The sequence below is a fragment of the Kogia breviceps genome, chromosome 16, assembly GCF_026419965.1.
Source record: "Kogia breviceps isolate mKogBre1 chromosome 16, mKogBre1 haplotype 1, whole genome shotgun sequence".
Taxonomy (NCBI): Eukaryota; Metazoa; Chordata; class Mammalia; order Artiodactyla; family Physeteridae; genus Kogia; species Kogia breviceps.
In genome coordinates this window covers 69,079,598-69,098,095 of record NC_081325.1, presented here as the reverse complement: position 1 = coordinate 69,098,095, position 18,498 = coordinate 69,079,598, and the positions used below count along the sequence as shown (strand labels likewise).

Below are 18,498 nucleotides of genomic sequence, written 5' to 3'. Positions count from 1 at the left end.
TGTTGCCAGGAAAAACTATACAAGTACTAAAGCTGGAAAAAGTGACAGTTTAATCAGGAAATTTCAAGGAAAAAATAAAAATTATAGCTCTCCAGGCTCAAACTGAAACACTAATTAGAGATAACATATATCTTAGAAGATAAACAATTTGGTGAATGTGCCTTAAGTATTATAATTTAAGGTTAGCAAACAAATTTGAAACCTACTATTAAAAGGACATTTGAATTGTTTAAACAATATCGGAAAGACGTCATTGAAATATCTAAGAATATCTTTCTGAATACTATCAAATCCAAGACCCTTTTTTCACGCTCCCATTCAGTTTCACCCTCCATCAGCAACTATCCCTCCATCACACAGGTGCTTCTTAAAAAAATCAAAATTAATTTGTCTGGTAACTGACAAGATTACTGCCACTGGAAGCAAATGCAAGAGAGAAAAGACATACTGTTACACATTAAATGGGAGACAAATTATAAAAGTGCTATTAAACAGCATAAAATTAAGTACTATGAGATCTAATACAATAAAATTCTTTATGAATTTCATTTTTTTCCTAAAATTCATTTATAATCTTTTTTGAGGGTACTGAACATAATTTCCTGGCAAGCCATCCATGAAACAAACTATAAACACAGGTACCTAAATGATTTAGACTCCCTACACAGAATTATTTGATAATAAATATCAACTTTTGGAAGCCTTATACCAAAAACAACCATGGGTCAAACTTAAAAAAACTTACAGGCTGAGATAAATGAGCCAGAAACAAACAAAAAATAAATAGATTGAAAAAAAATAGAACATAATAACAAAGTACCCTAAACAAACACTGGTTATCAATTTTGCAAAATTCTGTTAAGTACCGTCTAGTATTCATTTTGCCTTGAATAAAATAAAAATATACTGTAGTCACTTCAAATTGCGCTCAGAATCGTATTACAAGCTATTAGTCTCATCATGACATAAGTCTCCATTGTAATCAAAAACATGATTTCCCAGCTAATTATCTAATTAGATATTTTCATTATAAAGACATATTTTTAATCAAAATCAAATTAATCTTTAAAAGGCAAAATTCTGCCACTTCTAAAGATGTTCACAAGAATAGAATACAAGCTAAAAAAGTTATTTCAAGCAGGAGTAATAGTAAGTTTTGAGCAAAAACTACTGAGGTTAATACCTATACAAACTATAAATATGTATTACCATTGGTCTCAAAATGCATCTAGATACATAAATTCTGCCACAGTAAATGAGAATCAGTCTCATGGTATGATCTCATAAGCACAATGTTGAGAAAAGAAACCAAATATAAAAATTATACAATATGATCCCACTGATTTAAAGTTTAAAAAAGAAACAGGCAAAATTAATTCTATTTCCCAGGTGTGCATAAATAAAAGGAAGAACTATCCAGAAATACAGGAGATGTTTAGAATTCAGTCAGAATAGTACATGAGAAGATGGAAGCGGAATCACTGAGAAGGGGAAGAAGTTGAGGGGCAGAGGTAGGAAGTGCCGGGCATTTTGGTTCCCGATCCTACTGAGGCTTACGTGAACTCTTGCTTTTCTAATAGCTTTTTCAACTACACATTTGTATTCTATGTAATGTTCTGTATGTGTATGTTAGTTTACAATTTAAATCAAAGAAAAGGGGGAAGAAGGAAGGAAATAAAGCCACTAGTGAGTTACAGCACCAGCGGCTTCCAGAGACCTTGACTGAAACTGAGGAAGCATGTCCCTAAAGTCAAGTTTCAGGGCAGCCGCTTGATTTCTCAACCTCGTAACCGTGGCAGAGGTGTCAGTTCCTCTAGAAGCCAGGTTGGGTGGTACAGTTCTGAGAGTCATTCCTGCAAGTTCACTCTAGATACCTTCCTTCCTCCATCCCTTTCAATGATTGGTAAGCCCTTAATCCCTTTCTATTTATCATATCTAGAGTAGTTTCTCTTATCAGCACATGAACCCTAACTAATGCACTTCATCAAGAAAGTTCAAGGGCTTCCCTGGTGGCGCAGTGGTTGAGAGTCCACCTGACAATGCAGGGGACATGGGTTCGTGCCCCGGTCCGGGAAGATCCCGCATGCCGCGGAGCGGTTGGGCCCGTGAGCCGTGGCCGCTGGGCCTGCGCGTCTGGAGCCTGTGCTCCGCGGTGGGAGAGGCCACAGCAGTGAGAGGCCCAAGTACCGCAAAAAAAAAAAAAAAAAGTTCAAGAAAAAAAAAAAGGAATTTCCAATATGAAGTATTAACAGTAACAAAGCAGAAGGGATAGATACTGACCATTAAGTTAACCTGATACTGGGCTTCCCTGGTGGCGCAGTGGTTGAGAGTCCGCCTGCCGATACAGGGGAGGCGGGTTCGCGCCCCGGTCCGGGAAGATCCCACGTGCGGCTGGGCCCGTGAGCTATGGCCGCTGAGCCTGCACGTCCGGAGCCTGTGCTCCGCAACGGGAGAGCCCACAGCGGTGAGAGGCCCGTGTACCGCAAAAAAAAAAAAAAAAAAAATTAACCTGATACTTATCTGTCATTTCCAACAGATTTCTTAGCACAAGCATAAAAACTAAATACTTAACACTTTAAGGAGTTGATTTTTAGTTTTTATAACACAAGAAGGGGTGGTGAAGAAGGGAAAAGTATAGAGGCATGGAGAGGAATGAAAACCAGAGTTTCTGTTACCTGGAGTCTCGTATTCATTTCCAAGAAATAAAAATTCTTTTTTGAGTCCACAAGGAATTCTACGGTTCCAGCAGAAGAATAATTTACTGCTTTGGCAAGGGCTACAGCTTGTTCTCCCATTGCTCTTCGAGTCTCAGAATCCAGAAAAAGGCTGCAAATAAGAAAGAGTAATTTCCTACATTTTGAACAAAAATTAAGTAATCTTTTGTGTGCATTATATAAAAATTTTCTTAAAGTTTACTCAGATATGATCATCTGTATCAACTTAAGATTTCATATTATATGCCTTATATATGCTTATAATGTATGCTTATTGTGTTATTAAGCATAACAAGTTTAAATAAATCAACTTAAGATTTTTATAAAACATCTGAACTTTCCACACTACACTGCGACTTCAATCTATAAAATATAGTTACTTTAGCACAAGTAGTTGTTTTCTACAAGTTAAATTTAACATATGTATTCATAATTTCTCCAAGTAAGATTGGAAGTCGTGCCCTATGGAGAAAACCTGTGTTAGGTAAGCTTCCTTCAGGCAAGCATTATAGCGCTGCTGGCCAAGACGGTGAGTTCAAGGTTAATGAATCAATAGTATGTATTAAAATAAGGTGTCTTTCAACAGAAACACATACAAAACAAGGTTATGTATTAATTGGTTGATGAAAATGTTCTGACCAGAGGCTCACAGAAACTTAAATCTTTATTTCCCCTAGGAGCAATGCTTCAGTATTTATTAATTCAGTGTTCACAGTGACTTTATAAAACATAACTACCGGGGCTTCCCTGGCGGCGCAGTGGTTGAGAATCCGCCTGCCGATGCAGGGGACATGGGTTCGTGCCCCGGTCCGGGAAGATCCCACATGCCGCGGAGCGGCTGGGCCCGTGAGCCATGGCCGCTGGGCCTGCGCGTCCAGAGCCTGCGCTCCGCAATGGGAGAGGCCACAACAGTGAGAGGCCCGCGTACCACAAAAACAAACAAACAAACAAAAAATAACTACCACAGGACTTCCCTGGTAGAGCAGTGGTGAAGAATCCACCTGCCAGTGCAGGGGACACGGGTTCAAGCCCTGGTCCGGGAAGATCCCACGTGTCTCAGAGCAACTAAGCCCACGTGCTGCAAATACTGAGCCTGCGCTCTAGAGCCAGCGAGCCGCAACTACTGAGCCCACGTGACACAACTACTGAAGTCCTCGTGCCTAGAGCCTGTGCTCCGCAACAAGAGAAGCCACCGCAATGAGAAGCCCGTGCACTGCATCAAAGAGTGGCCCCTGCTCGCTGCCCACTAGAGAAAGCCCACACACAGCAACGAAGACCCAACACAGCCAAAAATTAATTAATTTTTAAAAATAATAACTACCACAAATTACAAGAATCCACTGTGCATCTAATAAATCCTCCAAACTTTTGTTTCACAATAAAAAAGCACCTTCCAGCAGGCAAGTAAGGGTTTCAATGAACCCTGAAAAGAATATTATCAAATCATTTCTGTATTTTCACATATTTTGCTTCTGTGCAAAAAAGGCTCTAATAAAATACTACTTCTCTATTTGTGGATTAAAATTATTCTCAAATGTGTAAGATTTAGATGACATTTCATGAACTTTTTATTATGGAAGAGTATAATGAACTTGTACATACCTGTTTCCCATATGTAACAATGATTACTACATAGCTATTCTTGTTTTGTCTGTGCTGCATGTCCACTTTTCTACCAGCCCCACCTCCCCCGCCCCCTTTTTTTTTTTGGCTGTGCCATGCACCTTATGGGATCTCAGTTCCCCGACCGGGGACTGAACCCAGGCCACGGCAGTGAAAGCCCGGAATCCTAACCACTAGGCCATCAGGGAACTACCCCATTTTTTTTTTAAAGCAAATCCCAAATTAGGTATCGCTTCTTCCATAAAAAAAACTTCCATATCTGTTTCTATAAGTACTCTTTTATAACATAATCACACTTTTTAAATTAACAAGAACTCCTTAATAGCTTTAATATCCAGTTAGTATTCAAATTTCCTGGATTATCTCATAAATATCTTTTTAGAGCTAATATCTTTGAATCAGGATCCAAGTAAGATCGAGCCACTGCATTTGACTGGTTTTTACATCTTTATGATTCTTTTAACTTGTAATGCCCTCTTCTTTTTTTTTTTTTAAGCCAAGGATCTGTTCATTTTCCTGTCTCATTACTCTACATGCAATGTCCACAAGGTCTTTTAACATCCATATTACATTTCTGTTTCTTGTAAACTGCTGATTAGATCTAGAGCATTGAATAGATTCAGGTTTGACTGGTTGAAGGGGGAGGCAAGGATACTTTACAGGTGGGAAGTGTACTTCATACTGTCTCCCCGTTGATGACATTAGGTTTCATCATTGGATTCGGATGTTATGAATCTTATCTACCTATTATAAATAACAGTTCTGCATTAACCTAACATATACAGGCATAGATGACATTTCAACAATAATGGCTGACAAAATTAATGCAACCAAAAAGAAAAAAAAGGAAATGCAACTGAAGATTAACATTGTAACATATGGATAATCTCAAGCACAGGTGAGTAAAGCTATTTTTGTCCTGTCTGGTCTTATTCTTTCCCTTGTCATAAACTCTGCTAGTGATACTCAGAGCTGCAAGCAAGCTCGCCACTGCACTCAAAGCAAAGAGGGAGATTCTTACTCCAGGAACTGATAACTGCATATTCCAGTTATTTTTATTTTAATATTTCACAATACACAAATACATATCAAGTCACTATTAACAATCGGTTCTAGTTTTTTTTCCTACTGCTTTAAGTTTTCCTTGGATTTTTCTCTCAACTAACAGATGAGATGTTCATATGAAAAACTTACATTTCTAGAGAAAGAAAGGAAACAAATAAAAATCATGATTCAAGGTTCCCCGTCTGTGAAAGCTTTCTATCCCAGGTAAAACTTGAGTGGATTTCCAATAAAAAGAGAAAGTTAATTATATTGGAAGTGTTAAGACAAGAAGGTAAGAAAACATAAGACAGCAAAAGTGCTATGTCAGATACTGTTACTGTTCTACCATCATCCCCTGTCCCCTTTTTCCATTCAACTAGCTGGGCACATGGTTACTTTGGGAAAACAGACACATCCCAGACTCCCTAGAAAAGTACGTAACTTCGTATCACTGCCAAGTCAACAACACTGGCAGGTTCTAGGACTCTTCCTAAAGACACAGACAGAACATTCCTTTTGGTTCTCTTCTTCCATTCGTCTTACATCCTGGTTCTGGGTCAAGAGATACAGGGCTACACCCCATGTAGGCCACAAAGGGCTGTTCTTCACAGCATGGTGAAGATGGGAAAGACTGTGACAGGTGCATGTTTTGGGGGAGGAAATCAGGGTATGAAGATGGACAAATGAAGGCTGAGATGCCCATCAGATATCGAAATGTAGGTGTTGAGCAGACTGTTGGATATTTAAATCTATAATTTGGGGGGAGGATATAGGATTTGACTTTTACCAATACTCTGTGATTTTAAAAATCCACGCATATTCAGACCTAATCTTTTCAGAAATCACACATGCACATTTTTTCAAGGCACACTGGCTATGCTGATTAAGCTACAGTTGGTTATATTCCTTAATGTCTGGTCACTAAAAATACCAATGAACACTTAACTGGGGATTTTTAAGAACTAAGAGGAAACCAGAATATATACAAATACCAACGTAGCGTCAAAGTAGAAACGAAGCTGCATGAAATTGCTACACCAAACACATGACAGGTGGCTTGGAGAAGTGCCCAGAGTAGTTCTGATGAATCAAGGAATCTCTAAGAACCATGTCCCAAAAGCCTTTTCACGGTGAGATAAGCTCGGGAAATTCAGGATCAACTTGATGAAACTTTTGCCAACCGGAGAGCCTAGAAGGCAGGTATCCCAGGAATTCCACATGCCCAGACACACCAACAGGGTCTAGGCTTCCTAGAAGACTATGGGAGTCAGAGTGGGTTATCACCCCACTTTTTCCTCTAACAAAACCCCAACTTCTTGTTCAAGTATTCTCTCACTTTCATGTACTGAAGTACTGAGAAAGATCACGTGGCAAATTCTTAATTATAAAAATATACATTAAGACCACTTCAAACTAAAAAGCTTCTACACAGCCAAGGAAACTATCAACAAAATGAAAAGGTAACCTACTGAATGGAAGAAAATATTTGCAAATCATATGTCTGATAAGGGGTTAGTACTTAGTATACATAAAGAATTCATACAACCCAATAACAGGTAAAAAATCTGATTTTAAAATAGGCAAAAGATCTAAATAGACACTTTTCCAAAGAAAACACACAGATGGCCAACGGGTACCTGAAAAGGTACTCAACATCACTGATCATCAGGGAAATGCACATCAAAACCACAATGAGCTATCACCTCACACCTGCTAGGATGGCTATTATCAGAAAGACAAGAAATAACAAGTGTTGGCAAGGATGTGAAGAAAAGGGAACCCTTGTGCACTGTTGGTAGGAATGTAAATTGGTGCAGCCATTATGGAAGTTACTTTAAAAGTTAAAAACAGAACTACCATATGATCCAGCAATTCCACTTCTGGGTATTTATCCGAAGAAAACAAAAACACAAACTTGAAACATGCACCCCCTCCATGTTCACTACAGCATTATTTACAATAGCCAAGACATGGAAACAACCTAAGTGTCCACTGATGTATGGATGAAGAAATGTAGTCTGTGTGTGTGTGTATATATATATATATATATATATATATATATATATACATATATATATGTATATATGTATATATATATGTATATTATATATATGTATATATATACACATACACACACGCAGTGGAATATTATTCAACCATAAAAAAGAATGAAATCTTGGGAATTCCCTGGCAGTCCAGTGGTTAGATCTCCGTGCTTTCACTGCCAAGGGCGCAGGTTCGATCCCTGGTCAGGGAACTAAGATCCTACAAGCTGCACAGCCCAAAAAAACCCCAAAAAACAAAAAAGGAATGAAATATCGCCATTTGTGACAACATGGATGGACTTCGAGGGCATTACGCTAACTGAAATAAGTCAGACAGAAAGACAAACACTGTATGATCTCACTTATACGTGGAATCTTTAAAAAAAAAAAACAAATTCATAGATGCAGAAATCAGACTGACGGTTGAGGGTGAGGGGGACATAAACGGTACAAACTTCCAATTATAAATAAGTCGTTGAGATGCAATGTACAGCATGGTGACTATAGATGATAATACTGTATTGCTTATTTGACAGTTGCTAAGAGAGTATATCTTAAAAGTTCTCATTACAAAAAAAAAAATTCTGTAACTATATACGGTGACGGATGTTAACTTCCTATGGTGATTTCACAATACATACAAATTATTGAATCGTTATATTGTAAACCTTAAACTAATAATAATATAGTTGACCCCGGAACAACACAGGTTTGAACTGCAAGGATCCACTTACACTTTTCAATACTAAATATTACAGTACAAGATCCAAGGTCAGCTGACTGCAGATACAGAGGAACCACATATACAGAGGGCCTACTTTAAACGGTATATGTGGATTTTCAATTGCACGGAGGGTCAGCATCCTTAACTGTGCTGTTCAAGAGATAATTATGTGTCAATTATACCTCAATGAGGAAAATTTTTAATATATACACACTAATAGATTCTACTATTACTATTAAAGCACTTTTAGCTAATAAAATGGGAAAGGAATATGTGAAATGTATAAAAATCAGACTACTATAAAGTCTCCTTGGGAGAAGCTCTTACCTTGGTGCTTCCTCTACCACCTTCTGATTTCTTCGCTGAACTGAGCACTCTCTTTCATTGAGCCACAAAGCATTCCCGTGTTTATCACCTAAAACCTGAAAGAGCAATAAAACCACTTGAAAAATTACAGAGCCATCTCCATAGCCTATGTGCCCAATTAACATTTTCTCCATGCAACACCCCTTGGATTTTTATACTCCAACCTCATAAAACATTTGTACCTCTCAAATACAGTCTTCTTTTGGTTGACATTAGTGGAGGAAAATTTTATATTTACCACTCCAAAACTCAACTGAACACTTTTATTAAAGACTTGAGGAAAAAATTCTCATCTTACATTTCCAATACACTGGGTAAAAAAATCGGAATCAACTGTACCAATTTTGTGAGGGACAATGAGTGCCAGTGAAGGGAACATATTCTAGATTTCAGTGGCACGCAGGAGAGCCACAAGTATTATCACAAACATCTGTCTGTTGTCAATATTATCATGTCTGTTGATCAGGAAATGCTATTTCATTTACAACCAGTACGTGGTCTGTTACTTATATCTGGATATTTTTACTGTGCTTTACTTTTGTTATAAGAAGCTGGTAAAAGGTCTGGGCTTAATATATAACATTATGCTTTTTCCCATTTGTAATAATGGGAAATAAACTGGAGTTTTTAATTTTAATAAAAACTTTAATAAAAATATATCCCAAATACTGAATGGGACATACTTTTACTTAAAAAAAAAAAAAATCACTGTTTATCTGAAATTCAAATTTAACATATATCTTATTAGCTAAATCTGGAAACAATAAAGCATGCTTTATTAATGTTTTTGCATAGAATATTTGATCACAAATAGATTAATCTATTTTCATGATTGAGGAGTAGATGCATATTATTGAATGCATATATTTAAGTTCACAGAGGTAAAAGCTCTCCTAGAAGCCAAAAACAAGGCACTAAGTTAAGCTCCAAACAGCTATGCCACCTCTCTGGGCAAGTCACTGTTTTCCCATGCATTATAAATAGTAGATAATATCATCTTAATATTTTATATGGCTGCTGAAAACATTAAATCAAAAGAGATCATGGTTTAACAAGTATAATAAACTATAAAATGAACAGTTAATAAATGACTGCAAGGTTAATTTTTAGGAATAAAACCTACCTAAACCTCAAGAATGCTTCCAAACAAAGGAAAACATTACAGTAATGAAATGCCAGTAAGTTGGAATTTTATTTCTAAGACTCAAAGGTGACTGCATGAAGTACATCTAGAACTATTTTTAAACGTTAAATTTATTCTATCTCCTTTTTTATTCTAATTGACATGGAAGTGAAAGTAGACTTAGTCTCCAAGAAATAAAGCCACAATAACCAAGAATCCTTAGAAACATTTTCAACTGTAAAATACTAGATTCAAATATACACAGAATCAAGTTTGTTTTTCCCTCAAGTCTGTGTAACTGTGCCACGCAGCTTGTGGGATCTTAGTTCCCAGACCAGGGATTGAACCCAGGCCACAGCAGTGAAAGTGCCAAGTCCTAACCACTGGACAACCAGGGAATTCCATTAATCAAATGAAGAGACAAAGTAACCAGAAAACATTATAAATTAAAAGTGCTTGTAAGGGAGGTTAATACTTAAACACATCATGAGTTTTTTAAACTTTTAATACAGCCCTTTAGAGATATGCACATACTGAATACGGAAAGATCTCCCAGATATACTGCTTACTGAAAAAGCTTTATCATAATAGACTGCTCCACATAATGGCAAGCCCTTTAACATCCATGGATCCAGCCCATAAAATGCCATCAGTGCCCAGGTTTAAACCACACGGAGCTGTGCCCTTCCTACTGCCAGTACACAGTTTCAGCACAAAAAGAATACAGTATGTGACAGCTCGTGTGAAAAACAATAGTTGATATACATGTATATACTTCACAGACTATGGTAGGATATTCAAAAAACAGTAACAGTGCCTGCTTCTAGGGATAGAAACCAGGGGACTTGGAGACAAGGGTGGAAGAAGGCTTACTTTTCATTGAATACCCTTTATCATGTGCACAAATTATCTAACATTAATTAATTAAAACTGAAGAAAATATGTATAAAACCTTCCAAGTGTAGACCAGATATGGGAAACATCTGTGTTGCCTATTTAAGTTACTGGGAGGTATTTTCACCTAAGTTTAAAAATATCGGCTAGAATATACACCATGGTTAATTAAAATAAACTAAAAGCTTATGTAGAAATATAATTATTTAAAACAATTGAACAAACATTTACTGAGTATTAGTAATGTGAAGGACACTGCCTGGTTGCTAGGGACAACAAATGAATAAGATCCAGCCTCTGCCCTCAAGGACTTCTTCGTCTATGAGGAAAGTCTGATAGCTAAAGATAAAATGGTGTAAGTGGTCTTCAAATAGCACAAGTAAGTGCTAGATGGGGAATATAGAAAAGGGCGGGAAATTAATTTTGCCTCTAGGATCTTACGTGAAGGGTAGCCCAAATATCTCCCCTAAATTACAGACTTAAATATCCAACAGTCTACTCAACAGCTACATTTTGATATCTAATGGGCATCTCAACCTTCACTGGTCCATCTTCATACCCTGATTTCCTCCCCAAAAACATGCACCTCTCACAGTCTTTCCCTTCTCAGTAAGACAGTCCCATTCCTATAATTCGTCAGACCAAAAGCCTAAAACTATCTTTGATGCCTTATTTTTTCCTTATACATCACATCCAATCTTTAGAAAATCTGGTCTACCTTCACAAAATATCCAGAATTCAATCACATCTCACCACTCTCTCAGCTTGAATTTCTGGGTTTCAATTGCTAAGAACCACTGAATACTGTGTGCCTCCCTTTTTCTACCTTGTTGAATAGGGGGTATTCATTGCAGTGTCATATCATTTTCTCATCATTGTATTTTTGATAAGTGAGTGTCACACTGTCTTTAAATACAGAGATCTTCACATCACAAAAATTGCTCTTGAGAAACCATACACAAGAAGTTTCATCCATACCTGAATCAAGTCTGAATGTGAGATTCTGGTCTTGGAAGGAAGGTAGATATATTCTGCCTATGGAAGGACATGATCATTGGGGGCCATAGAAAGGGTTGTGATAACTAGTATCCAAAAATAGCCCTGAATGTAACAAACCATGGTATGCACACCCTTGCCTAAGCACTTATGGCAATGATGCTAGGCTGGTCAAGTGACTTGCAAAATGCAACAAAAGTGATTCTGTGCCACCTAAACTTTAAAAGGCAGAATGGCTACTTCACATAGCTCTGATACTCAATATAAGAAGTCTGGATATCCTGATAGAAATTCCACATGGAGAAGTCTGTGGAAATGCCCCAAGAATGAATAAAGAGAGAGGCCCAGCTGTCTCACGTCTTGGCTGACCTCACCTTCAAGTCAATCCTCCAAGGCACTAACGTTGGATGTTCCAAACCACTCAAGTCCCAACATGACTACTGCCCCAGTGGACAGACACCTAGTGAGGCAAAAGATGTGCCCAGCCGAACCCACAGAATCATAAGAAATAGTTAAATATTGGGTAGTTTTTTTTATTGTGGCAAAATATAGGCAAAATTTACCACTGTAACTTTTTTTTTTTTTTTTTTTGCGGTACGCGGGCCTCTCACTGTTGTGGCCTCTCCCGTTGTGGAGCACAGGCTCCGGACGCGCAGGCGCAGCGGCCATGGCTCACGGGCCCGGCCGCTCCACGGCATGTGGGATCTTCCCGGACCCGGGCACGAACCCGCGTCCCCTGAATCGGCAGGCGGACTCTCAACCGCTGCGCCACCAGGGAAGCCGCATTGTAACCATTTTTAAGTGTACAACTCAGTGGCATTAAATAAGTAGATTCACATCGTTGTACAACCTTAAATGTTTCAAATCACTGCATTTTGGGATGGTTAATCACTCAGCAATAAATAACCAAAACACAAAAAATAAACAAGTAGATTTAAAAAGGACACTGGATACAAGATTAATACATAAAATTCAATTGTTGCTACATATAAGCAACAATCAAAAGGTAAATAAAATTTAGAAAAAAACATTTATAATAGTGTCAAAACTTATCAGACATCCAGGAATAAATCGAATGAAAGATAGATAAAAACTCTACACTAAAAACTACAAAAAAATGCTGAGAGAAATTAAAGATATAAATACATGAAGAGATATTCTACTTAGAAAACTCAATATCGTTAAGATGTTAATTCTCCCCAGAATAATCTCTAGATTCAATATAATCCAAATCCCATCTGATGTGGGGGGAGGGTGAGAGTGTAGGTAGAAGGTAGAGACAGATTGACAAGACAAAGTCTAAAGGTTACATGGAAACTCAAAGGATCTAAAAAAAGCCAACATTATCTGAAGAAAAACAATGAATTTAGACCACTTACAATACCAGATTTTTACACTTACTACAAAACCAAAATAATTAAGACAGTGACCAAATGTCACTTAATTTACAGCAAATGTTGGGCTTCCCTGGTGGCGCAGCGGTTGAGAGTCCGCCTGCCGATGCAGAGGACACGGGTTCGTGCCCCGGTCCGGGAAGATCCCACATGCCGCGGAGCGGCCGGGCCCGTGAGCCATGGCCGCTGAGCCTGCGCTCCACAAATGGAGAAGCCACAACAGTGAGAGGCCCGCGTACTGGAAGGAAAAAAAAAAAAAAAAATTACAGCAAATGTACACCACAATAAATGATGCTGGAAAAACTGGGTATGAGAATCTAAGAAAATTTACTACGAATCCATCTCACACCAAACAAACAAAAAATTCAAAGAGATGAACAGGACTAAATACCAAACTTAAAACAATAAAGCTCCTAACTTGGGTATGCAAATTGGACTTAAATTGGACTTCAACAAAATCGAGAACTTCTATTCATTGAAAGACATTATTAATAAAGTGAATAGGTAAGTCACAGATGGGGGGAAGATATGCTGTGTGTGTGTGTGTGTGTGTGTGTGTGTGTGTGTGTGTGTGTGTATGGTGAAGGACTCATAATCAAAATAGATACAGAACCCTGAACACTCAATAATTCCAAAAAATCTAATTTGAAAAAGGGGAGCAAGGGTGAGACTTGAGCAGTTGCTTCACAAGATAAGATATCCAGTTTTGGTCAATCAACTTACAAAAACATGCTCAGCATCAATATTCATCAGGGAAATGCAAATTAAAACAGAGATACTATTACATGTCCAACAAAATGGCTAAACATTAAAAAACTGAAAACACCAAATGTTGGAAAAGATGGCTGAACTGGAAACATTCATATATCATGGGCAGGAGTATATATTATTGATAGAACAACCACAGTATCTATTAGAACTAAACGTAACCTGACCATGTAATCCAACAATCCCTCTCCTCAGTATATGCGAAAGTATATATGTTCATAAAAAGACATAGCAGTTTATTCATAATATCAAAAAATGGAAACAACCTAAAGGTTCACCATCAGAAAAGTGGATAAACTACAGGCTATTCAAATACGGAACACCACAGAGCAATTTTTGAGAAAATGATAATGCACAGCCTCATGAACCTCAGATATGATATTGTGTGAAAGAAGCCAGCACAAGCAAGTATGTATCATATGATTCCATTTATACGCAGCTTAAGAACAAACAAACCATCTATGGTATTAGATGTCAGAACAGCAGTTAATTTTGGTGGCCAAGGAGAAGGATTGCCTGGAAGTGGTATGAAAGAATCTTTTGATATAATGGAAATGATCCATATACAGATCTGGATGGTTGTTACACAGTTATGTATGTGTATAAATAAATTTTTACTAAATTGTACATTTAGGTGGACTTCACTGTATATGTGATATTTCAATTTAGAATACCTAAAAACAAAAACAAACAAAACAAAATCTGCTAGCTTCAGAAAGAAATACATTACATTCAATGTTTTAAAAATATAAATGGATTATATGTTTGCAATTTGTTTTTTCCACTCTGGAAGATTTGAGGATCTACATGAAGATTTCCTAACTGAAAACAATATCTATGTAAAGTGATAATTAAACTTAGAAACTTAGGCCCGCGGTGCGCGGGCCTCTCACTGTTGTGGCCTCTCCCGTTGCGGAGCACAGACTCCGGACCCGCAGGCTCAGCGGCCATGGCTCACGGGCCCAGCCGCTCCGCGGCACGTGGGATCTTCCCGGACCGGGGCACGAACCCGTGTCCCCTGCATCGGCAGGCGGACTCTCAACCCCTGCGCCACCAGGGAAGCCCTACAATCTTAATCTGAGTAGAAGAAATGATTTATTCATCTCTATCCAACAGCAGAACGCCTGCCACAATAATTCACACAGACATCTGTGAACTGAAATGATACAAGAGTCCAGGTCAGGCACTTTTCTTTTAAAAATGGCCCAAATTGGCCCAGTATCAGAAGGGGACTGAGTGTGCCTCTAGGTAGAATATATTCGGCCTGGATGGACATCTTGTGACTACTGCTTTCTGGAGCTGGGCTTCTGTATCATTCCCTATCCAATCAACATTCTGGCACTTTGAAAAAAGGATACCAGACTCCAAAGGGAGGCAATTAACTTATGTACATTCTCTATTTCATACTTATTCGAAGATACCGGAACTTTCACAATCATTCTAAATGTAAGAAAGGATGTGTTTCTAATAGGAGTAAGCAATATTAAAGTTATAATAATTCAAAAGCATCTTAAAATGTACCAACCTGGACTTCTATATGACGAGGGTTATCAATAAATTTTTCTATTAGTAGCCTATCATCACCAAAACTAGAAGCAGCTTCTTGAGATGAAAATCTAAAACCATCCCTGTAAAGAAAAACAGAACAGTCAAATGAACACAAAACAAATACAGCCCTCGATATAAAAGAAAACTAATTAAAGGTTTATTTGTGCTTACTTCTGAACAAAGCAGAGAAAAATTCACTTAATATACAAATAACTCAATTAATTTTGGTTGAACAACTCTTCTACTCACTAGCTCTGTGACTCTGGGTGAACGCTTTAATTTCCCTGATCCTAGACTTTTATGGAAACAGGAATACCAATACTTATTTCACCAACTGTTTAAAATGAGGTATTTTTAATAAACCATACAAATCATATAAAATTTCATTTCTTTGACCTTACTATACCTTAATTCCACTAATAAAAATATATAAAAATGCATATCCATTTGACTCAAAAGTCAAAAGATGCACACAAAAATATAAAGGACCTAGACAATTGCACAAACGGGGCAAAGCCACAGCAAATATACTCAGTAAGAATACAAAAGGAGGGTCCTCAGGAAGACTCCCTGATATTTTATTTTATTTATTTATTTATTTATTTATTTTTGCGGTACGCGGGCCTCTCACTGCTGTGGCCTCCCCCGTTGCGGAGCACAGGCTCCAGATGCGCAGGCTCACGGGCCCAGCCGCTCCGCGGCAAGTGGGATCCTGCTGGACTGGGGCATGAACCCACATCCCCTGCATCGGCAGGCGGACTCTCAACCACTGCGCCACCGGAGAAGCCCCCTGATGTTTTAAATACACAACTTTATAAGCAATGACCTCCCACACATCCATACAGATCATTACAATTTTGTCTCCTTTAAAACTGTCCAAAAATAATAATTAAAAGAGAAAAGTTCAATTTCTTAAAATAAAAATATGAATTTAATTATTGCTTTGTATATTTTATTTCCAAACTATAACTTAAACATTATCATCATTAAAATATGCTTACTAAAGTCATACATTTTGAAATGAGTTCACTCAGTCTATTAAAAACTCAAACTTGCTTACCTAACTAGAGTACCATACTAACTACAGTATGTTATATTCCATTCACTGATATACTCAAGAGTATAACATTTAATTCCTTTTCTATGTAATTAATAGTTCCTTAATCTTCAGATCAAACACCTGTATTTAATGTTTAACATTAAAATTCTTTTAATCCTTTCATTTGCAAACACTCCATCTGGAAATATTAGAAATAACTATCATTTGTTTGTGTGCTTGGAAAATACAACATTGCAAGTAAACACAGACTAGAAGGATAAATTTGAAAACATATTGCAAAAATTTCTATTTCTCAGCATTCTCAGAGAAAAGGTATCATGTTTTCTTAGACCTCCATTACTCCCTTGATTTTAGGGAATGGAGTTTAGATCTCAGGAAACCACAAATCTCGAAGAAACGAAAGCACAATGAATCATTGTTTTTAATACCATATAACCTACTTTTTTTTAGGTGGGATACAATGATTCACAAGGAAAAAACATAGCACTTTACAGTTTGTCTCTGCTCTAATGATTTTAAAGTTTTCATTTTGCATTTAAATCAAAAATACCAAATATTTAAAAAATCAAAGTCACCCAAATAAATTATCCTGTTTGAAAGCATTACCAACATGTTTTGGAGCTCATGGAAAAAAACTGCATTTAGATCATTTGTAGCACTCAGTAATACATTCATTCAATAAATCCTTACTACTCATGAAACTATGTGCCTGGTGCGCGCATATATATATATATATATATATATATATATATATATATATATATGTGATGGAAATACAAAATTAAAACAGAAACTGCCCTCACAACACCTAAAGTCTAGTGGGGTTACTCCAAAATTCAGACATGATCAATTTTCCATTTATGCCATAACATTTCATTTAAATTGGGATAAGGCAGCAATCCCACTACTGGCATATACCCTGAGAAAGCCGTAATTCAAAGAGTCATGGGCTTCCCTGGTGGCACAGTGGTTGAGGGTCCGCCTGCCGATGCAGGGGAGGCGGGTTCATGCTCCGGTCCGGCAGGAGCCCACTTGCCGCAGAGCGGCTGGGCCCGTGAGCCATGGCCGCTGAGCCTGCGCGTCCGGAGCCTGTGCTCCGCAGCGGGAGAGGCGACAACGGTGAGAGACCCGCATACCGAAAAAAAAAAAAAAAAAAGTCATGTACCACAGTGTTCACTGCAGCTCTCTATTTACAATAGCCAGGACATGGAAGCAACCTAAGTGTCCATTGACAGATGAATGGATAAAGAAGACGTAGCACATATATATACAATGGAATATTACTCAGTCATAAAAAGAAACAAAAAAAAAAACAAATCTCGTATGCTAACACATATACATGGAATCTAAAAAAAAAAAAAAAAATGGTTCTGAAGAACCTAGGGGTAGGACAGGAATAAAGATGCAAATGTAGAGAATGGACTTGAGGACACAGGGAGGGGGAAGGGTAAGCTGGGACAAAGTGAGAGAGTGGCATGGACTAATATATACTACCAAATGTAAAATCAATAGCTAGTGGGAAGCAGCCGCATAGCACAGGGAGATCAGCTTCCATGCTTTGAGAGTCCACCTAGAGGGGTGGGATAGGGAGGGTGGGAGGGACACCCAAGAGGGAGGAGATATGGGGATATATGTATATGTATAGCTGATTCACCTTGTTATAGAGCAGAAACTAACACACCATTGTAAAGCAATTATACTCCAAAAAAGATGTTAAATAAATAAATAAATAGGGATAAGGAAAAGCAAGCCAGAGATTATTACGAAAATATCTGAGTCCACTTTCAACAACCTCCATGACTCTTACCCTAATTTATTATACAATACAACAAACACTATACTTTTTAAAATCTTTCAGATGTTCTAAAGATTCTAAGATAAGTATAGATGCTACTTCCCTGAAGATGTTACAAGAGGGACACACTCCTTAAGATAAAAGAATAAAGCAAAAACACACCATTGTAAAGCAATTATACTACAATAACTACGTTTAAAAAAAAAGAATAAAGCAATTAATGGCTACTAAGTTTTCCACCTGAAGAATGTTAAAATTTTTGTGGATTATGCACAAAAATTTCTTCCTCGAGGGGGGAAGGAGTAAATGCAGTGCAGCATGATATTAACAGTTGGTGACACCAGAAGACAAAGTGACACCAGAAGACAAATACATGGATGTTTTCTGGACTGTTCTCTCAATTT

At 37.6% G+C, this 18,498-nt stretch overlaps 1 protein-coding gene across 6 annotated transcripts in view; it reads right to left on the bottom strand.

The window, feature by feature from the left end:
• Positions 1-18,498, bottom strand: part of PCCA (propionyl-CoA carboxylase subunit alpha) — a 369,338-nt gene that overhangs the window by 221,428 nt on the left and 129,412 nt on the right. For all 6 annotated transcript variants that reach the window (XM_067016618.1, XM_067016615.1, XM_067016616.1 and 3 more), the window contains 3 exons: positions 15,217-15,319; positions 8,478-8,572; positions 2,676-2,826 (listed from right to left, as the gene is read on the bottom strand). In XM_067016618.1, coding sequence (XP_066872719.1) covers positions 2,676-2,826; positions 8,478-8,572; positions 15,217-15,319 — 349 coding nt within the window. The remainder of the gene's footprint in view (positions 1-2,675; positions 2,827-8,477; positions 8,573-15,216; positions 15,320-18,498) is intronic.